Source organism: Ailuropoda melanoleuca, chromosome 6 (genome assembly GCF_002007445.2).
Source record: "Ailuropoda melanoleuca isolate Jingjing chromosome 6, ASM200744v2, whole genome shotgun sequence".
In the NCBI taxonomy this organism is placed as follows: Eukaryota; Metazoa; Chordata; class Mammalia; order Carnivora; family Ursidae; genus Ailuropoda; species Ailuropoda melanoleuca.
The window spans coordinates 14,413,195-14,433,215 of NC_048223.1; the positions used below are offsets into that span (position 1 = coordinate 14,413,195).

The window sequence follows — 20,021 nt, forward strand, 5'->3', positions numbered from 1 at the left end:
CAACTTCAGATTTTTAATGGAAGCAAGCCACTATTAAAATATATTAAGTATGTTTTATTTGAATAAGATATGAACCTTAGTTTCATTTTCATTTCTCATACTTGGCCACCAAGATTTCAATAAAAACATTTGAAGCTTACTTTGGAAATTATTCACAGCCCTTTGTGTATAAGAAAAATTAATCTGTAGGAAAATAGGTAATCACAATTTTATCTCCATAAATTTCTACATCTTTATTTGATATGTAGGTCGTACTCTTTCAGATGTCAGCCATATTTCCAACATCAATGCAAGTTGCATAAATGAATCAATGTGTAATTCAGTTCTTAATAGCAAAGTGGAGCCTACACTGGAAAATCTGGAAAATCTGGATGTCAGTGCATTTCAAGCACCTGAAGATTTATTAGATGGTTGTCGGGTATGTCTTTATTATGTAATTATGCAGTGATAATGTATATCAATACTTCCTACCCTGACTTTGAAGACCCCTCAGAGTTGGGCTTGTTTCTTATCCATACAAACCCTTCACTCTAGCTAAGCAGATGCAAACATCAGGCCACATCTGTCTACAACTGTCATTTATTAAGTATTTCTAATATCCTAGACTGCACTAATCAGTTCATATATACTGTTAATATGTTGTATATAATCTCATTTAATTCCCACAAATAACTAAAATGGAATTACCCTGAGGCTGAGCAGATTAAAATTCTTGTTCAGGTTCACACAGACATTAAGTAGACAGCCATCTACTCCAAATTCCATGTTCCTAACCATTTAAACCACTACTTTGTTTAATGTCTCTTGGGCTACTCAATTTTTTAGTGTATGAATAAACTATTTTATAAGGTGTCTTGAGAGAAACATCATATGCTATAGATCTCCTAGAGCTGAATACTTACTATATTTCTACTTGAGCGTGAATAGGCTATATATTAGTTGATAAAACATCAGTTTATCGGCAGAACAGAAAGTCTTATATAATCTTTTATCCTAGACTCTACTAATTATGGATATGATTTTTAGTTGTTTTTTTTTTTTAAGATTTATTTACTTTAGAGAGAGAGCACAAGAGGGAGGGGCAGAGGGGAAGGAGAAAGCATCTCAAGCAGACTTTGCGCTTAACGTGGAGCTTGACCTCAGTACCCTCATGACCTGCGCCAAAACCAAGAGTTGGGACTCCCAACTAACAGTGCTATCTAGATGCCCGTGACTTTGTTATTCTTATAGGAAGTTTATGATCCTGATTTTTGTTACAATATCTTCTAATAATAGAGGTTATTTAGTTTGGGATATAAATGCATTTAGGAATATTTTTGCCATTCTTAAGAAATTTTTTTAAAGTCATGTAAAATACAGATGAAGAATCTTTTTATATTTATTAAATTGGCTTAAATACATGCATATGATAGTTAAAAATAAATTACTGCATATGTATTATCCTCAAAGCACTGTCCTCAGCTCAACTCAGATTTTCTTGTGTAATCAACTGTGTAAAAGTATCTCAATTTATAGGTAAGAAAATTGGTTTAAAGAGCCTAAGTAACTAGTTAACCTAAGACTAACTAAGTAAGTCTAAGTAATTTAAATATTAAATATGTAAGAGCCTAAGCCTTACATAACTTATCATAGTCATGTAATTAATTATTGGCCTCTGAACCAAAATTTATCTTTTTATTTATTTATTTATTTATTTATTTATTTATTTATTTATTTTTAAAGATTTTGTTTATTTATTCGACAGAGATAGAAACAGCCAGCGAGAGAGGGAACACAGCAAGGGGAGTGGGAGAGGAAGAAGCAGGCTCATAACGGAGGAGCCTGACGCTGGGCTCGATCCCATAACGCCGGGATCACGCCCTGAGCCGAAGGCAGACGCCTAACCGCTGTGTCACCCAGGCGCCCCTGAACCAAAATTTAAACCCAAGTTTTCTGAATTCAGGTATATAAACTCCAGTTTATTTCTATAATTTAAATTTACAAGTAGTTAAGATCTTTAGAATTTAAGAAGCTACCTACATTTCAGACATTGCTATGCACTAGTATCCAAAAGAGAACTGAATTCTAGCTTCTATTTTATTTAAAGTCTCAAAGTACTTACCCACAGTCTACTGTGATTAATAATGCTATGGGATTGTGAAGAAGTACTTTAAAAATAAAAATTTCAGAATTGTTGGGGCACCTGGGTGGGTCAGTTGTTTAAGCGTCTGCCTTCGGCTCAGGTCATGATCTCGGGGTCCTGGGATTGAGCCCTGTGTCGGGCTCCCTGCTCAGTAGGGAGTCTGCTTCTCCCTTCCCTCTGACCCTTTCCCCAGCTCGTGCTCTCACCTGGTCCCGCTCTCTCTCTCTCAAATGAATTTAAAAAATCTTTTTTTTAAAAAACTCAGAATTGTTAAAAAAAAAAAAAATCAAAGTTTCAGAATATACTCCATTCTTAATGTATTTTAAATATACACAGAGGTGTCTTATTTACACTCAATGCATTTAAATATATATTTTTAATGTTTCTCTTGAGAGAAACCATCTTAACTGCATTAATCTAAAATATTCTTTTTCTTTGCAGATCTATCTTTGCGGTTTTAGTGGCAGAAAGCTAGATAAACTGAGAAGGCTTATTAACAGTGGAGGTGGAGTTCGTTTTAATCAGCTCAATGAAGATGTATCTCATGTTATTGTGGGAGATTATGATGATGAATTGAAGCAGTTTTGGGATAAATCGGCCCACAGGTTTTGTCAGTTTTTAATTCAAAGCAATTTCTACTCTGTAATGATTTTTCTTAAAATCACATATCCATGCAATTATGGAATTTGCATGGCAAGTGGGATGATGGTCTTTATAGTTTAAACTAATATATAATTATGTACTATTTTTGTAGGCCTCATGTAGTGGGAGCAAAATGGTTGCTGGAGTGTTTTAGTAAAGGTTATATGCTTCCTGAAGAGCCATATATTCATGCTAACTACCAGCCAGTGGAAATTCCAGTTTCAGATCAACCTGAGAGTAAAACAGCCCTTTTAAAAAAGAATAACAGCTTCTCTAAGAAAGACTTGGCTTCTGATGAAAAGCATGAACAAGCTGACGAAGATCTGCTCTCTCAGTATGTAAATAATAACCCAACAGTAGGTAAGAAATAGTTGATTAGTATTTATAGTCACTAAGAAATGTTTTAGTAGCAGAATACATACGCATGTGATTTCTGCCAGTTTTTCTAGATTTTAAGTTAAACTTTTTTCTTACCTTAATGTTTTATGTTTGTTAAACTTTTTCTGAATAGGCAAGGCCAGGGGGTGCTGAACCCTCTGAGCCCCTTGTCTCTCTTCAACTCACTGGCTGCTCTTTGATCTGTTTATATGCCAGCATCAGTTTGTTAGTGTGAATTTGTAACAGCATGAACTTTTTTTTTTTAGTTTTTTTTTTTTTTAAGATTTTATTTATTCATTAGAGCGAGCACACGAGGGTGGGGTGGGGGGCAAAGGGAGAAGGAAAAGCAGATTCCCTGCTGAGCATGGAACCCAACACGGGACTCGATCCCAGGACCCTGAGATCATGACCTGAGCTGAAGGCATATGCTTAATTGACTGAGCCAGGCACCCCATGTAACAGCATGAACTTTTATTTTAACCTTGTAATTACCTCTTACTTGGTTATTGTGATCTTTAATGCATGCAGTGCTGCACTGTGTACCACAACCTCTGTATTTAGGCTTCTCATTGTGGGAAGGAAAGTTGCCAGTGAAGGAAGAGTTGTGAGCAGAATTTCTTCTTATTTAAGAAAAAGTTTTTGTGAAATATTTAATACATTGAAAAAGATGTCAAGAATAATGTGATGAGTAACCATATACTACTACATAGGTATAAAATAGAATATTCCTCTGGGGCGCCTGGGTGGCACAGCGGTTAAGCGTCTGCCTTCGGCTCAGGGCATGATCCCGGCGTTATGGGATCGAGCCCCACATCAGGCTCCTCTGCTGTGAGCCTGCTTCTTCCTCTCCCACTCGCCCTGCTTGTGTTCCCTCTCACTGGCTGTCTCTATCTCAATAAATAAATAAAGTCTTTAAAAAAAAAAAAAAGAATATTCCTCTGTACCAAAAGCCTCCTGTGAGTCTCCATTTTCCTTATAGTTTACATGTATATATATCTATATGCAATATAGATACTCTCATTTTGTGTGTATTTTAGCTTATATAGATGACATACGGTATGTACTCTTCTGCTGTTCTCCTCCAACCATGAGAGATATTTATTAATCCAAGTAACTGGTTCAATATACCACAGTTTATCTGTTTTCCCACCTATAGGCATTTTTATTATGTCGTTTTTTTTTGCCAGTGCAAACTGTACTGCGGAGATTGTTCTTTTCCATGTCTCTGTGATTGCTTGGAGGTTTCTTTACACGTGCATGATACCAAGTTTGGTCTGCTCTGTGTGAATTAATGAAACAGGTGTGTTAAACTCCTTCACTGTAATGGTGGCTTTGACAGTTTCTCCATGTAGCTCTATCAGATTTAGTTTTTTAATATATTTTGATGTTTTATTACATGATGATCTTCATTTTCCTAATTTTTTTCCTTAAAATCTGTTTTGTCTGATATTAATAGAACTGTCCCTGCCTCATGTGTTATGGTATTTATCTGATATGACTGACTTTTTCTTTAAAACTGCAAATTTGGTCGATTTACATTTGTTACTTGTGATACATTGTTATTATTTTATACCATCTTATTTTGTGCTGTTTGCCCCAGTTTTCTGTGCTTCCTTGTTTAACATTTTTGCTTCCTTTTGGATAGCTTGGGCTTGTCCCCTCTCACTCCAATCTCCCATCTTCCTATCTTCCCTCTACTGATGTGGAAATTACATCTATTTATATTTTCAGTGATTACTTAGAACTTGAATGTGCATCATAACTTGAAATTTAAAGTTAATCAGAACTTTTATCTTCATCTTCAATAATACAAGAACTTAATAACACTATCTTCAACAGCACTGTTAATCATCCCCCCCTGCATATACTAATACACTCAATTTATGTGATTTGGGCTAGTATTTTCATTATCTTTTTTAATCTGACAATTAGACACTTATTGTTTTATATGGTTCATACTTGTTTTGATTTACCAACGTGTTTAGAGATTTCTTTGCTTCCCATTCCTTATTGTATCTGAGAACTCTCTTCTGGAATAATTTTCTTTTCTCCTGTAAAATATATCCTTTAGAAATTCCTTCAGTTTCTGTTAATCTCTTTATTTTTGCCCTTGTTCTTAAAAAATAGTTATGCTAGGAATACAGTCCTAGACAGTAACTTTGAGGTCCCTGAGATGTTATTTCATTGTCCATCGCTGCTGGGTGAGAAATCATTCAGTCTAATTGTTATTCTTTTGTAGGAAATCTTTTTTTTTCTTGGTGTTTTTAGTATCTCCTTTTTATTGCTGATGTCCTAAAGTATTACCGTGTGCTTGTCCTACTTGGAATTCATTGTGCTTTCTTTTCTTTATTTATTTATTTATTTATTTATTTTAATTTTTTAAAGATTTTATTTATTTATTTGACAGAGATAGAGACAGCCAGTGAGAGAGGGAACACAAGCAGGGGGGGTGGGAGAGGAAGAAGCAGGCTCATAGCAGAAGAGCCTGATGTGGGGCTCGATCCCATAACGCCGGGATCACGCCCTGAGCCGAAGGCAGACGCTTAACCGCTGTGCCACCCAGGCGCCCCATCATTGTGCTTTCTGAATCTATGGGCTAGTGAGGGGTTTTGTTTTTTGTTTTTCATTCTAAAAAATTTTCATCTATTATCTCTGAATATTGCTTCTTCCCCACTCTCTATATTCTCTAACTCCCATTAGCTCTGTGTGTGGATCACTTAACCCACCCTTCTGATTTCATCTTTGTGTCTTTTTGTGATTTATTATGTGTAATTTCTTCAGGATTTCCTTCCATATTACTGTTTCTCTGTTCAGCTGTTGCCTACTGTGGTTAACCTAGCCATTAAATTTTTTATTTCAATAATTATTTTTTCAATTCCTAGAAGTTCTAGTTCACTTAATAATCTGTTATTCTGTATTCTGTATTATTTCTTGAAACACATTAAACATACTGTAACATCTGAGTGGAAGGGAGGGGTAATTATTGTTCATGGTGCCTAGATTGTTGTTTTTGTGATATTGTAAACTCATTCGTATTAGGACTGTGGCAAGTCTATAAGTCTATAAGAAGCTTGAGGTGAAGCTTGAGGGTTTGTTTCTTTAGAAACGGTTCATGTTTAAATCTGCCAGAAGTCTAGTTTGAGTTTTCCAACTCCAGACACTTCTCGGTTTGTTGGCTGGATTGTTTTTGGACCATCAGGTTAGTGTAAATTTGTACCCTAACCTACTTTCAGGACCAGCCTATGAGGACAAATTCTCAGGAGAGATGTTTTTCCCCCTTGACCCATTTTTAACTTTTTGTTATTTCCTTTATAGGGTAGATTTTTGTTGTTGTTTGGTTGATTTGGGACTATATTGTAACTAAAGGCATTTATTTCCCTTTAGGATTTCTGGGTTTGTTTCCTCAGCATATACTCTGCCCCACGTCTAATTTGTGTGAGACCAAAGACTTGACTCTGTTTCCCTCCATGTGATGTCCTTAAATTCTGAGGGTCTAAGTTTCTGCCAAAATAGTTTCAGATTCAGGGTAACCATTAGTTTTAGTGACCACATAACGCTCTGCATTCATTACTACTACTTCATTTGTACTGATGCCTTTAGTATTTTATCCTATCAAGTACTTGATAGTGAGAGGGTTTCAAATGTCTAGCTACCATATTTCTAGAAGGGAATTTCCAGTATTTCTTTATGTTTTTACTTTAATTCCAGTTAGTTAACACACAGTGCTATATTAGTTTCAGGTGTACAATGCAATGATTGAACAGTTCCATACATCACTTGGTGCTTATCATGGCAAGTGCACTCCTTAATCCATATCACCTGTTGAACCCATTCCCCTCACCCTTGTGCATTAGATTGTTCTCTATAATTAAGAGTCTGTTTCTTGCTTTGTCTGTCTCTTTTTTCCCCTTTGCCTATTTGTTTTCTTTCTTAAATTCCACATATGAGTGAAATCATTTGGTATTTGTCTTTCTCTGACTGATTTATTTTGCTTAGCATTATGCTCTCTACCTCCATCCATGTCATTGCAGATGGCAAGGTCTCATTCTTTCTTATGGCTAAATAATATTCGTGTGTGTGTGTGTGTGTGTGTGTGTCTGTACACATACACTACATCTTCTTTATCCATTCATCAGTCATTAAATACTTGGGCTGCTTCCATAACTTAGCTATTGTAAATAATGCTGCTATAAACATAGGGGTGAATGTATCCCTTTAAATTAGTGTTCTTGTGTTTTTTGGGTAAATACCTAGTAGTGCGATTGCTGAAGCACAGGGTAGTTCCATTTTTAACTTTTTGAGGAACCTCCATACTGTTTTCTACGGTGGCTCCACCAGTTTGCATTCCTGCCAACAGTGCATAAGGGTTCCTTTTTCTCCACATCCTTACCAACACCTGTTGTTTCTAGTGTTTTTTATTTTAGTCATTATGACGTGTGAGGTGATACCGCATAGCAATTTTGATCTGCATTTTCCTGAGGATGAGTGATGTTGAGCATCTTTTCATATATCTGTTAGCAATCTGTGTCTTCTTTGGAGAAATGACTGTTCCTGTCTTCTGCCCATATTTTAACTGGATTATTTGGTTTTTGGATGTTGAATTGTATAAGTTCTTTATATATTTTGGATACTAACCCTTTATCAGATATGTCATTTGGAAATATCTCCTCCCATTCCATAGGTTGCCTTTTAGTTTTGTTGATTGTTTCCTTCACTGTGCAGAAGCTTTTAATTTTGAAGTCCCAGTAGTTTATTTTTGCTTTTGTTTCCCTTGCCTCCAAAGACCAATCTAGAAAAAAGTTGCTATGGCCTATGTTAAAGAGGTTACTGCCTGTATTCTCTTCTAGGATTTTTATGGTTTCAGGTCTGAAATTTGGGTCTTTTATCCTTTTTGTGTATGGCATAAGGAAGTGGTCCAGTTTCATTCTTTTGCATGTTGCTGTCCAGTTTTCCCAACACCATTTGTTAAAGAGACTGTCCTTTTCCCATTGCATATTTTTTCCTGCTTTGTGGAAGATTAATTGACTGTATAGTTAATGGTTTATTTCTGGGTTCTCTGTTCTGTTGCATTGATCTGTGTGTCTGTTTTTGTAACAGTACCATACTGTTTTGATTACTACAACTTTGTAAAATAACTTGAAGTCTGGAATTGTGATGCCTCCAGCTCTGCTTTTCTTTCTCAAGATGTTTTGGCTACGGGGGGTCTTTTGTGGTTCCATACAAATTTTAGGATTGTTTGTTCTAGTTCTGTGAAAAATGCTGTTGATATTTTGGTAGGGATTGCATTAAATGTGTAGATTACTTTGGGCAGTGCAGACATTTTAACAGCATTTGCTCTTCCAGTCCGTGAGCATGGTATGTCTTTCCATTTGTTTGTGTCGTCTTCAATTTTTCTCATCAGTGTTTTATAGTTTTCAGAGTACAGGTCTTTCATCACTTTGGTTAGGTTTATTCCTAGGTATCTTATTTTGGGTGCAATTGTAAATGGAATTGTCTTTTAATTTCTCTTTCTGCTGCTTCATTATTGGTGTATAGAAATGGAACAGATTTCTTTACATTGATTTTGCTTTTGTTGTTGGTTTTTGTTTTGTTCTGTACTTTGATTTTTGTTTTGTTGTTGTTTTGGGGTTTTTAATATTTTACTTTCCTTTTATGTAGGTTCTACACCCAACGTTGGGCTTGAACTCATGACCTTGAGCTTAAGAGTCGTATGCTCTACTGACTGAGCCAGCCAGGCACCTTGTATGTTGATTTTGTATCCTGTGACATTACTGAATTTGTTTATCAGTTCTAGCAGTTTTTTGGTGGAGTCTTTAGGGTTTTCTGTATATAGTATATCATCTGCAAATAGTGAAAGTTTTACTCGTTCCTTAGCCGATTTGGACGACTTTTCTTTTTGTTGTCTGATTGCTATGGCTAGGACTTCTAGTACTGTGTTGAATAAAAGTGGTAAGAGTGAGCATCCATGTCTTGTTCCTGATCTTAGGGGAAAAGCTCAGGTTTTCCCTACTGAGTATGATGTCTGCTGTGGTTTTTTCATATAGGGCCTTTATTATGTTGAGGTATGTTCCCTCTAAACCTACTTTGTTGAGGGTTTTTCTCATGAATGAATGTTGTGCTTTGTCAAATGCTTTTTCTGCATCTGTTGAAATGATCGTATGGTTTTTATCCTTTCTCTTATTGATGTGATGCATCACGTTGATCTGCGAATATTGAACCACCCTTGCATCCCAGGAGTAGATCCCACTTGATTGTGGTGAATGATGTTTTTAATGTATTGTTGAATTCGGTTTGCTAATATTTTATTGAGGATTTTTGCATCTGTGTTCATCAGGGATATTGGCTTGTAGTTCTCTTTTTTAGTGGGTGTCTTTATCAGGTTTTGGGATCAGAGTAATGCTGGCCTCGTAGAATGAATTTGGAAGTTTTCCTTCCTTTTCTATTTTTTTTGAGTGGTTTGAGAAAACTAGGTATTAACTCTTCTTTAAATGTTTGGTAGAATTTACCTGTGAAGCCACCTGGTCCTGGACTTAATGTTCGTTGGGAGTTGATTACGGACTCAGTTTCTTTCCTGGTTACCCATCCGGTATTTCCTTTTTTTACCCACACTATTTCTGTTAATGGTATACTGAAAAATGGATTTTTGTGAGATGATTTGCTTATGCTTTAGTAGTACATTATGTCAGGAGATTCTCATAATTTTCCAGGATGTTCTGATATAGAAAAGCCACACATTGACTCAAAGCAGTTTTATGCACTATCCTTTAGCAGGGGTACTTGGTAGAAGCAAGTGATTAGTTTCTCAAACCTTCCTTTCTCCAGTAGCTAGTGGTCTTTGAAAGGGTTTAGTGACCATGAATCTCAGGGAATCCCCAGAGAATATAGTCACGTGTTCTGCAGGTCTTAAAGCAAAATTATTTTTGAGAGAGCTTAATCAATACTAGACTTATCTTATGTTGGACTTAGACTTATGTTGGGCTTCTAAATAAGAGCTGTTTGCAAAGGGGGTTTTATTCAAATAAAAGAAAGGACTGCTGTAGAACATCTAATTTATTCTGAGCCTCTTAATAACTTCAGGGTTTTATGACAGTCTTGACTCTGGGAAACACTGAGGATTGCAGAAGGGGAGATGGGAGGAATGGGGTAACTGGGTGATGGGCATTAAGGAGGACACATGATGTGCTGAGCCCTGGGTGTTATATGCAACTAATGAATCATTGAACACTACATCAGAAACTAATGATGTAATCTACGTTGGCTAATTGAATTGAAATAAATAAAATTGTCAAAGAAATTAAAAAAATAACCAGGGCTTTACTTGCAGTTTGTAAGAACTTAGTATTGCTAGTTTGTTTTTATAGTACTAGTTTAAAATTCCACATGGTTTCCATCTTCCCTCTCACCAGCTGTATATAGGCATTAAACAAAATTGTTTTCCTTTGCCTTCTGGGTGTGATTACAAAGTAATTATAAAGGGAAAAAAACTGTTTTTGCTTTTTATATTAAGAATAGCTATTTTATTTTTAAAGATTTTATTTATTAGAGAGAGAGTACACGAGCAGTTGGGGGGGGTTGGGAGAGGGAGAAGCAGACTCCCCGCTGAGCAGGGAGCCCAGTGTGGGGCTCGATCCCAGGACCCCAAGATCATGACCTGAGCCAAAGGCAGCTACTTAACCAACTCAGCGAACCAGGTGCCCCAAGAATAGCTATTTTAAAAACTACCTTCCAGGATATTTTATATTATCACCTTTGTGTATCATATCACCTTTGTTTCCATCTAAGCTTATTCATCCTCACATATCTCTAAAATTATAAATACAATATTGTCCCTAATTCTTTATAGTATGAAACTGAGGTCAAAGAGTCTCCTGACCTACAGACCAGTAAATGCTTTAGATAAAACTGTGCTTCTTCAGAGTGTCAGTAAGAGTGATCTGAATACTTGTATGAAGTAGGAAAGTTTTGTTCATGAGGTTTTATAAGTTTTTTTAATGTGGCAAGAATTAGTTTAAAATTTTAAGTGTTAATGTCTGTTGGAGATGAGGACAGAAATAAGGTGGCACTTACATAACATAATGTTATGGGCTCTGAAGTCAGACAGCCTTTGGTTCATATCTCATTTCTACCACTTTAACTATTATGGCTTTAGGCAAGTTACTTAACCTCTTTAAGCCTAAGATTCCTTTTGAAGAAGGGGTATAGGTATACCAAAATGGCGCGCCTGGGTGACTCAGTTGGTTAAGCATCTGACTCTTGATTTCAGCTCAGGTCATGATGTCAGGGGCTTCAGGTCGAGCCCTACGTCAGACTCTGCACTCATCGGGGAGTCTGCTTCTCTTCCTCTTTCCTCTGCCCCTCCCCCCTCTCGTGTGCGTGCGCTCTCTCTCTCTCTCTCAAATAAGGTTAAATAAATCTTTAAAAAAAAAAAAAGATAAACCAGTAGTATCATTATAGTATCACGAGCACTAATCACATGCATGTAAAGTACCTCAGCACACTGCCTGTGTAGGTGAATAAATGAAGAATCCTTGAATAGCTTCCAGGCTTGCTGAGATCTCATAAAGCAGGGCTTGGCAAACTTATTTTGTGAAGGACCAGACAGTAAATATTTTAGTCTTTGTCATACACATTCTGTCTCTGTACATATTCTATTTTGTTTGCGTTCTGCTTTTTACTACCATTTAAAAACATAAAAAAACATTCTTTTTTTTTTTCTTAAAGATTTTATTTGTTAGAGAGGAGGGGTTTGCAGAGGAAGAGGGAAAAGTAGACTCCCTGCTGAGCAGGGAGCCCAACTCTAGCCTCAGTCGCTGGACTCCAGGATCATGACTTGAGCCAAAGACAGACGTTTAACTGACTGAGCCAGCCAGATGCCTCATAAAACCTTTTTTTTTTTTTTTAAGATTTTATTTATTTATTTGTCAGAGAGAGAGCACAAGCAGGGGAAACAGCAGGCAGAGGGAGAAGCAGGCTCCCCGCTGAGCAAGGAGCCCAATGCAGGACTTGATCCCAGGACCCTGGGGTCATGACCTGAGCCGAAGGCAGATGCTTAACTGACTGAGACATCCATGCATCCCCCATAAAAACCATGTTTAACTCAGGGCTGCAGGCCCAGTTTGGCCCCTAGGCTGTAGTTAGCCAGTCCCTGTACACAGCACCACTAGAGCTTTCAAGAACTAAGTTTTTACCTTTTTTTTAAATTTAAATTTTAGTTAGTGAACATACAGTGCAGTATTGGTTTCAGGAGTAGAAGTCAGTGATTCATCACTTACAACACCCCATGCTCATCACAAGTGTCCTCTTTAATACCCATCTAGCCCATCTCCCACCCATCTCCCTCCATCAACTCTCAGTTTGTTCTCCGTCCTTAAGAGTCTCTTATGGTTTATTTCCTTTTCTTCTTTTTAACTTTTCCCTGTTCCCATATGTTCATTTGTTTTCTTTCTTAAATTTCACATACAAGTGAGATCATGTGGTATTTGTCTTTCTCTGACTGACTTATTTCACTTAGCGTAATATGCTCTAGCGCCATCCACATCTTTGCAAATGGCAAGATTTTGTTTTTTTGATGGCTGGATAATATTCTATTGTATATATATACACCACATCTTTATCCATTCATCTGTCGATAGACATCTGGGCTCTTTCCATAGTTTGGCTATTGTGGACGTTGCTGCTATAAACATTGGGGTACAGGTGCCCCTTCGAATCACTACATTTGTATCTTTGGGGTAAATGCCCAGTAGTGCAATTGCTGGGTCATAGGGTAGCTCTATTTTCAACTTTTTGAGGAACCTCCATACTGTTTTCCAGAGTGGCTGCACCAGTTTCCATTCCCAAAAATGTAAGAGTGTTCCCCTTTCTGTGCATCCTTGACAACACCTGTCGTTTCTTGGTTTGTTAATTTTAGCCATTCTGACAGGTGTGAGGTGTCTGATTGCAGTTTTGATTTGTATTTCTCTGATGATGAGTGATGTTGAGCATCTTTTCGTGTGTCTGTTAGCCATCTGGATGTCTTCTTTGGAAAAGTGTATTCATGTCTTCTTCCCATTTCATTACTGGATTATTTGGTTTTTTGGGTGTTGAGTTTGATAAGTTCTTTATAGATTTTGCATACTAATGCTTTATCTGATATGTCATTTGCATATATTTTCTCCCATTCCATAGGCTGCCTTTCAGTTTTGTTGATTGTTTCCTCCGCTGTGCAAAAGCTTTTTTATCTTGATGAAGTCCCAGTAGTTCATTTTTGCTTTTGCTTCCCTTGCCTACAGCAGTGTGTCTAGTAAGAAGTTGCTAGGCAAAGGTCAAAGAGGATGCTGCCTGTGTTCCCCTCTAGGATTTTGCTTGTTTCCTGTCTCAACATTTAGGTCTTTCATCTATTTTGAATTTATTTTTGTGTATGGTGTAAGAAAGTGGTCCAGTTTCATTTTTCTGCACGTTACTGTCCAGTTTTCTTTTCCAAACACCGTTTGTTGAAGAGACTTTTTTCCATTGCATATTCTTTCCTGCTTTGTCAAATATTAGTTGACCATATAGTTGTGGGTCCATTTCTGGGTTCTCTGTTCTGTTCCATTGATCTATATGTCTGTTTTTGTGCCAGTACCATACTGTCTTGATGACTACAGCTCTGTAATACAGCTTAAGATCCAGAATTGTGATGCCCCCAGTTTTGTTTTTCTTTTTCAGAATTGCTTTGGCTGTTTGGGGTCTTTTGTGGTTCCATACAAATATTAGGATTGTTTGTTCTAGCTCTGTGAAAAATCTGGTGGTATTTTGATAGGGATTGCATTAAATACATAGATTCCTTTGGGTAGTGTGGACATTTTCACAATGTTTATTCTTCCAATTCATGAGCGTGGAATGTTTTCCATTTCTTTGTGTGCTCTTCAACTTCTCTCATAAATGATCTCGTTTTCGGAGTACAGATCTTTTACCTCCTTAGTTAGGTTTATTCCTAGGTATCTTATTGCTTTTGGTGCAATTGCAAATGAGAGAGATTCCTTGATTTCTTTTTCTGCTCCTTCATTGTTGGTGTATAGGCATGCAACAGATTTCTGCACATTGGTTTTGTATCCTGTAACTTTGCTGAATTCACGTATTAGTTCTAGCAAGTTTTTGGTGGTCTTTCAGGTTTTCTGCATATTGTGTCATGTCATCTGCAAATAGTGAAAGTTTGACTTTTTCCTTGCCATTTTGGAGCCTTTTATTTCTTTTTGTTGTGTGATTGCTGAGGCTAAGACTTCCAGTGGTATGTTAAATAGTACTAAGTTTTTACCTTTTAAACTTTTACCCTTGATTTGCCAGTGTTTATTGCATATTCGGGATTATATATGTGTTACTGACATTTATGGGTTTTTTTCTGCCTATCAGCCAACTTGACTCGGAAATCCAATAGTTGAGACTATTTGTTTGGGTCCTTTATCATTTCTCTTAAATCCATATTTGTGGTAGCTAAGCAGCTGTAATCTCAATATGAAAATTGTAGGAGTTTTTGAAAGATAAGGAACCACAAAAAGCAATAACCTTAATTCTCTTATTATATTTATATGGTTATTTCCATGTGAAGGGCTTGACCACTTGGGCTATTCTCTTTTCTTCCTTAATGATATTTTCTCAATTCTGTTGTGAATTACCAAAACCGATTTTGGGACTGAGATAGGTCTAGGGGAGTTATTGGAGCTTCTTAATTTTCAATTAATTGGAGTTTCCAGTGTACTAGGAATACCTAGAACAGTGACATGATTGCTGTTGTCATTCCTAATGGAAGGTGGGAATAATGACAGTACTCTTCGTAGCCAAGAAGATGGGATGGGTTCGTATCCTTTCCTCATTGTGTACTTACTGAGCCTTAGTTTTTGTGAGTGTAGTCACAGTTCTCAGGCTTCATGTTACTTTTAAGTATAAGATAAATTACCTGCTAGAAAACATTTCTTTTTCTCTTTCAGTTGAAGCTGTGAAGTCTGAAGTTGAGCCCTTTAATGACTCCACTCGTATTTCTCTGCAAGAAGAAAACCAGTCTTCTGTCACTTGTTGCCTCCCTGATGCTTCTACAATTACTGAAGAAGGTTTATTTAGCCAAAAGAGTTTCCTTGTTTTGGGGTTTAGTAATGAAAATGAATCTAATATTGCAAATATTATAAGAGAAAACGCTGGAAAAATCGTGTCCCTTCAGAGCAGAATTGTTGCTGACTATGCTGTGGTTCCTCTGCTCGGGTGTGAAGTAGAGGCAACAGTGGGAGAAGTTGTCACAAATACATGGCTGGTAAGAAAACCCTGGAGCAGTTGAAAGATGGTGTTGAAGGATCTCGGATGCTGAGAGTGTTAATGTTTGTTTCATTTTAGGTAAATTGGTGTTTGAGCAAGGTTTAGATTTTGCCTTTAGCAAAGGGAATTGTAAGATAGGAAAATGGTCAAGCTTCTTGACCCTGATCCTGGCCGAGTAGCGCTTATTTTTTCCCTGGGGTCACAGCCGCAGAAGTTACCCCAGGTCATCTCATACTATTTCAGGCCTCCCTGTTTTCTCACAACCAAAGCATGCGTGCACTTTTGTATTGTTCTTTTTTATTGGCTGAACACTGGTAATTTCACCATTTTTTTTTAATTTTCCAAGAGTTAAGAGGAAAATTTATAAATAAATACTTGGGAAGAAATTAAATTTACAGCAGTATTTAGTAAGTTAAATGCTAAACCTGCCTGATCTTAATATCCTGTATAATGAATTGATTTTTTAAATATAATATGAAATGTATTGAGAATGAGCATACACACAAGGTTATATTGAAATAAATTTGCTTTTCCTGTAAACTAAAATTACTGCTCCTGTAAGTAAACCAGTGTTAACCACTGGTTGCTTATTTCAGGTTGCTGTTCTTGTGTCTCTTTTTTTTAAAAGGTAACTTGTATAGACTATCAGACTTTAATTGATCCAAAGTCAAATCCTCTCTTCATGCCAGTCCCAGTAATGGCAGGAATGACTCCGTTAGAGGATTGTGTTATTTCATTCAGCCAGTGTGCAGGAGCAGAAAAAGATTCTTTGACATTCTTAGCAAATCGCCTTGGAGCAAGGTACGTAGTATTTTTCGTGCAGCTGCTATCATGGTGTACTTTTATCTGTTTTGACTTATTGGTGAACATTCAAACTGGAATTGGGCTGGGTGTCTTTATAATATTTACAGGTAGTGTGTAGTGTACCTTAATGATGGCTCAGTACTACTAGATGGATACCTGGCAAAGGTTCAGACCACGGGCATTAGTGCTTACCTACCAGGAGAGGGAATACGTAAGGCTGATATGAGGGCCATTATTGAATTTTGCACATTCCCTTGTATGGGCCATATGGGCGATTTATTCTTTTTTCAGTAATGAATACTTGCAAAGGAAAAAAAAATGAACTTGAAAGTTAATTCCAAAATCCAAATTAGCCCAGCCCCTAAGTGAACCTTAGGTGGTGATTGTTTTAAAAGGAAGTATGTGACTATTATATCAGTAAATGTAAATGAACTAGGCTTTTATATTTAAAAAAAAAGTTCTTTTAGATTCGATCTTGCAGCAACACTTAAAATGACTTTAAAGAGACAAACCTAAAACAAATTGATTCAGAACATCTGAAAAAAAAAATGGGCAAAGGTAAGTCAAAGAAATGACAAACAAAAGGAAAGGAGGGGTTGCAGTTCTAATGTCAGAGAAGTTTGGATTCAAATGAAAAGGCATTAAGTAAGAAAAAGAAGAGTGCTGTAAATAGCTATTCACACTGAAGTTAAGATATATATATATCTATCTTATCAAAAAGAACATGACTGTCGTTCATAAGACAAAAACAATAGGAGATACAAGATGCAATCAACAAAAATGCGTTACTTGTAGGAGACTTTAATTCCCATCTTTTACTTCATAAGGAATCACATAGAAAACAGGGAAGGATCTAGATTTCAGTAGTGTGATCTACCTTGAAACAGTAAAATACTTTTTTGAGTGCCTGTAGAACACTTATAAACATTGCCTATAAAGAAATTAGCCACAAAGAAAACCTCAGTAAATTCCCTAAAGTAGAAAGAGTGCAGTCCATACTCTCTAATCATGCAAAAAGACTAGAAGTGAATAGTATAAATAGAAAATGAAAAGACCTTATAAACTGGACATTTTAAAACTATTTCATAACTCTTGGTTCCAAGAGGAATTCAAACCCATTTATAAGCCTAGAAATCATCAACACAATGGTAATAAGCAATCCCAGTGCCCAGATTTTGATCCTAAAATACCATTTCCTGCTAAAACAAACTAAAATGTAAAGAAATGATTAATTCCAGGGGCACCTGGGTTGTTCAGCCTGTTAGGCGTCTGCCTTTGGCTCAGGTCATGATCCCAGTGCGCTGGGATCAAGCCCCACATCATGCTCCCTGCTCAGTGGGGAGCCTGCTTCTCCCTCTCCCCCCTCCCCCCACTCGTGCTCATGCTCACTTGCTCTCTCTCTCGCTCTCTACTCTCTCTCTCAAATAAAGTCTTTTAAAAAATATATTCCAGATCTGGGGCAGAAAATGTGCCCGTGAGCCTGGAACATTTTGTCAGGCCGGATAGCAAGGACTACTAAGGAAGTTGTGTCAAAAGGACCTCCACTGGCCAAAGACAGGAAAATTTAAATATTACTAGGGAGAGTGATGGCAGTAGATCCAAACACATCAAATAATGTTTAAATCATGATTTCGTAATGACACCAAACAAAGCTAATTGGTCACATTTGAAAGATGCTGGAAAACCAGCCCATTATTTTGAAAGCTGTCAGATAAGACGAAAGGATCAAGTATTTATCCTGCCTTTCCTATATAATCTGTATCAGAGTACCATAATAATGGGTAAGACAAAGTTTCCCTTTAAGAGGTATTCCAACAAATAAATTAAAAAGGATAGGGCTATAATTCCTAATGAATGAAAAACATCTAGGCCCTGAAAATCAGTGGTCACGTAATAAAGAGGAAAACAGACATTATATGTCTCCTGCTGAAGAACACAGTACCGCCTTAAAGTGGCCTTACCCAAATGATAAAACCTCAATCTGATGAAGCCTCTAGATTCAAATACTAATTTATACGAAGTAGGAGAATAACATGTTAAACTATAGCACAGAAATGCAGTTAGCAAAATCCAGACTCTGAGATAACTTTTGTTATAAACAATACAGTGTCTTCAACAAATATATATGAAGGGGATAGGACGGAGGACAGAGCCTATAAGCTAAAAGACAAAAAAAAAAAAAAAAAAAACCTGTATAAGAATGCACTGTCTGATAAAACTAAAGAAAGGTAAGGAGATGATTGCCAGAAATATCCAAATAGTGGCTACTACTAAGAAGGGAGTTAAGGAGGGGTTGAGTAAGGGACACATTGGAGAGGTTCTAGAGTGGCTGGCAAGATTCTGTCATCTGATGTAGGTGGTAGATACAAAGGTTTTCACTTTATAATAATTCACTGAGTTTTGTATTCCCTTTTTTGCATGTTCTGTATTTGAATTATGCTAAACAATAAAAAGCTTTTTGGAAAAAACTGAAGTTGCAGAAAATCTAGAAAGTAACAATAGCAAAAGTATGACACCAAGTTCCATGGGGTAAACTAAAGCAATGCCTGGAGGAAAGTTCAGTGAAGTGGCTAGGTAGCAAATTAATACACAGAAATCATTGACCTTCATACAACCAGTTAGAAAAGCTAATGAAAGCCAAGTTTACAGTGAGAGAGAAAATACCTACCAACAGGTTTAATGTGAAACTTGGAAGAGCTACAGAAGCTTATAAAATACTATTAAGATAACAGTAGAAAAGATACCCGTGTTCTTGGAAAAATTATAAAGAAGTTTCTTTTGTCTCTACATTAATGTATAAATTTAACATCCCAGTTAAAATGCCATCCAAATATTTTCGGGAGGGAAAAAGCAAACTAAATTCTTGAGTTCATAAGAAAAGTTTAGCAACTAGGAAAATCATGAAAATTCTGAAACAGAATAGTTATTTAAATCTATTTTGTAAAACCTCACTAAATAATAGTGTGCCTTTAATAAGTTGCAGAAAATTCTGTGAATGAACAGAAAGTCTAGAAATAGACCCAAATACAAACAGGAATTTAGTGTATGATAAAAGTGATATCCTGGGGCGCCTGGGTGGTGGTTCAGTCAGTTAAGCATCTTCCTTCAACTCAGGTCATGATCTCAGGGTCCTAGGATTGAGCCCACATCAGGCTCCACACTCAGTGGGGAATCTGCTTCTCCCTCTCCCCTTCCCCCCTGCTCGTGCTCTCTCTCTCAAATAAATAAACAAAATCTTTATTTAAAAAAAAAGAAGTGGGGGCCTGGGTGGCTCCATCAGTTAAGCTTCTTCCTTCAGCTCAGGTCAAGATCCTAGGGTCCTGGGATCGAGCCTGGCATTAAGCTCCCTGCTCAGTGGGGTGCTTGCTTCTCCCTCTGCCTCTCCCCCTGCTTGTGCTTTCTCTCTTGCTCTCTCTCTCTCTCTGTCAAATAAATAAATAAAATCTTTTTAAAAAAAGTGATATTCCAAGTCATCGAAGAAGAGAGATGGCTTATTCAGTAAATAGGATTCAATCAAGTTAGAGCCACATCTCGTACCAAAATACGTACCAAATGGATCAGTGAGTTAAATGTGAAAAATGAAACCATGAAAGTGCTAGGAAAAATGTGGGAGATTTAAAGAATCTTAAAAGTGGAACTAGAGCGTAAAACCCAGAAGTTGTTAACAAAAAAAATCTGTTCATACGTCAAGTGGCAGACTTCTCTTTCTGCCCCCATGGTCTGTGTGCTTAATATTCTGTGATCTTGCGCAAGTCACTTAATTGTATCTTTTCCCAGGTTGTATCTTTACAATATTTTGTAAAAGAGACAC

The 20,021-nt window shown here is 36.8% G+C and overlaps 1 protein-coding gene across 9 annotated transcripts in view; it reads left to right on the forward strand.

The window, feature by feature from the left end:
- Window positions 1–20,021, forward strand: part of TOPBP1 (DNA topoisomerase II binding protein 1) — a 67,123-nt gene that overhangs the window by 11,833 nt on the left and 35,269 nt on the right. For 7 of the 9 annotated variants that reach the window (XR_004626001.1, XM_034661981.1, XM_011230833.3 and 4 more), the window contains 5 exons: window positions 249–418; window positions 2,564–2,727; window positions 2,877–3,124; window positions 15,088–15,404; window positions 16,035–16,207. Coding sequence is in view for 8 of the 9 variants with exons in the window: in XM_034661981.1 (XP_034517872.1) it covers window positions 249–418; window positions 2,564–2,727; window positions 2,877–3,124; window positions 15,088–15,404; window positions 16,035–16,207 (1,072 nt within the window). In the remaining variant the exon portion in view is untranslated. The remainder of the gene's footprint in view (window positions 1–248; window positions 419–2,563; window positions 2,728–2,876; window positions 3,125–15,087; window positions 15,405–16,034; window positions 16,208–20,021) is intronic. The other 2 variants (XM_034661982.1, XM_019804688.2) reach the window with 1 other exon arrangement.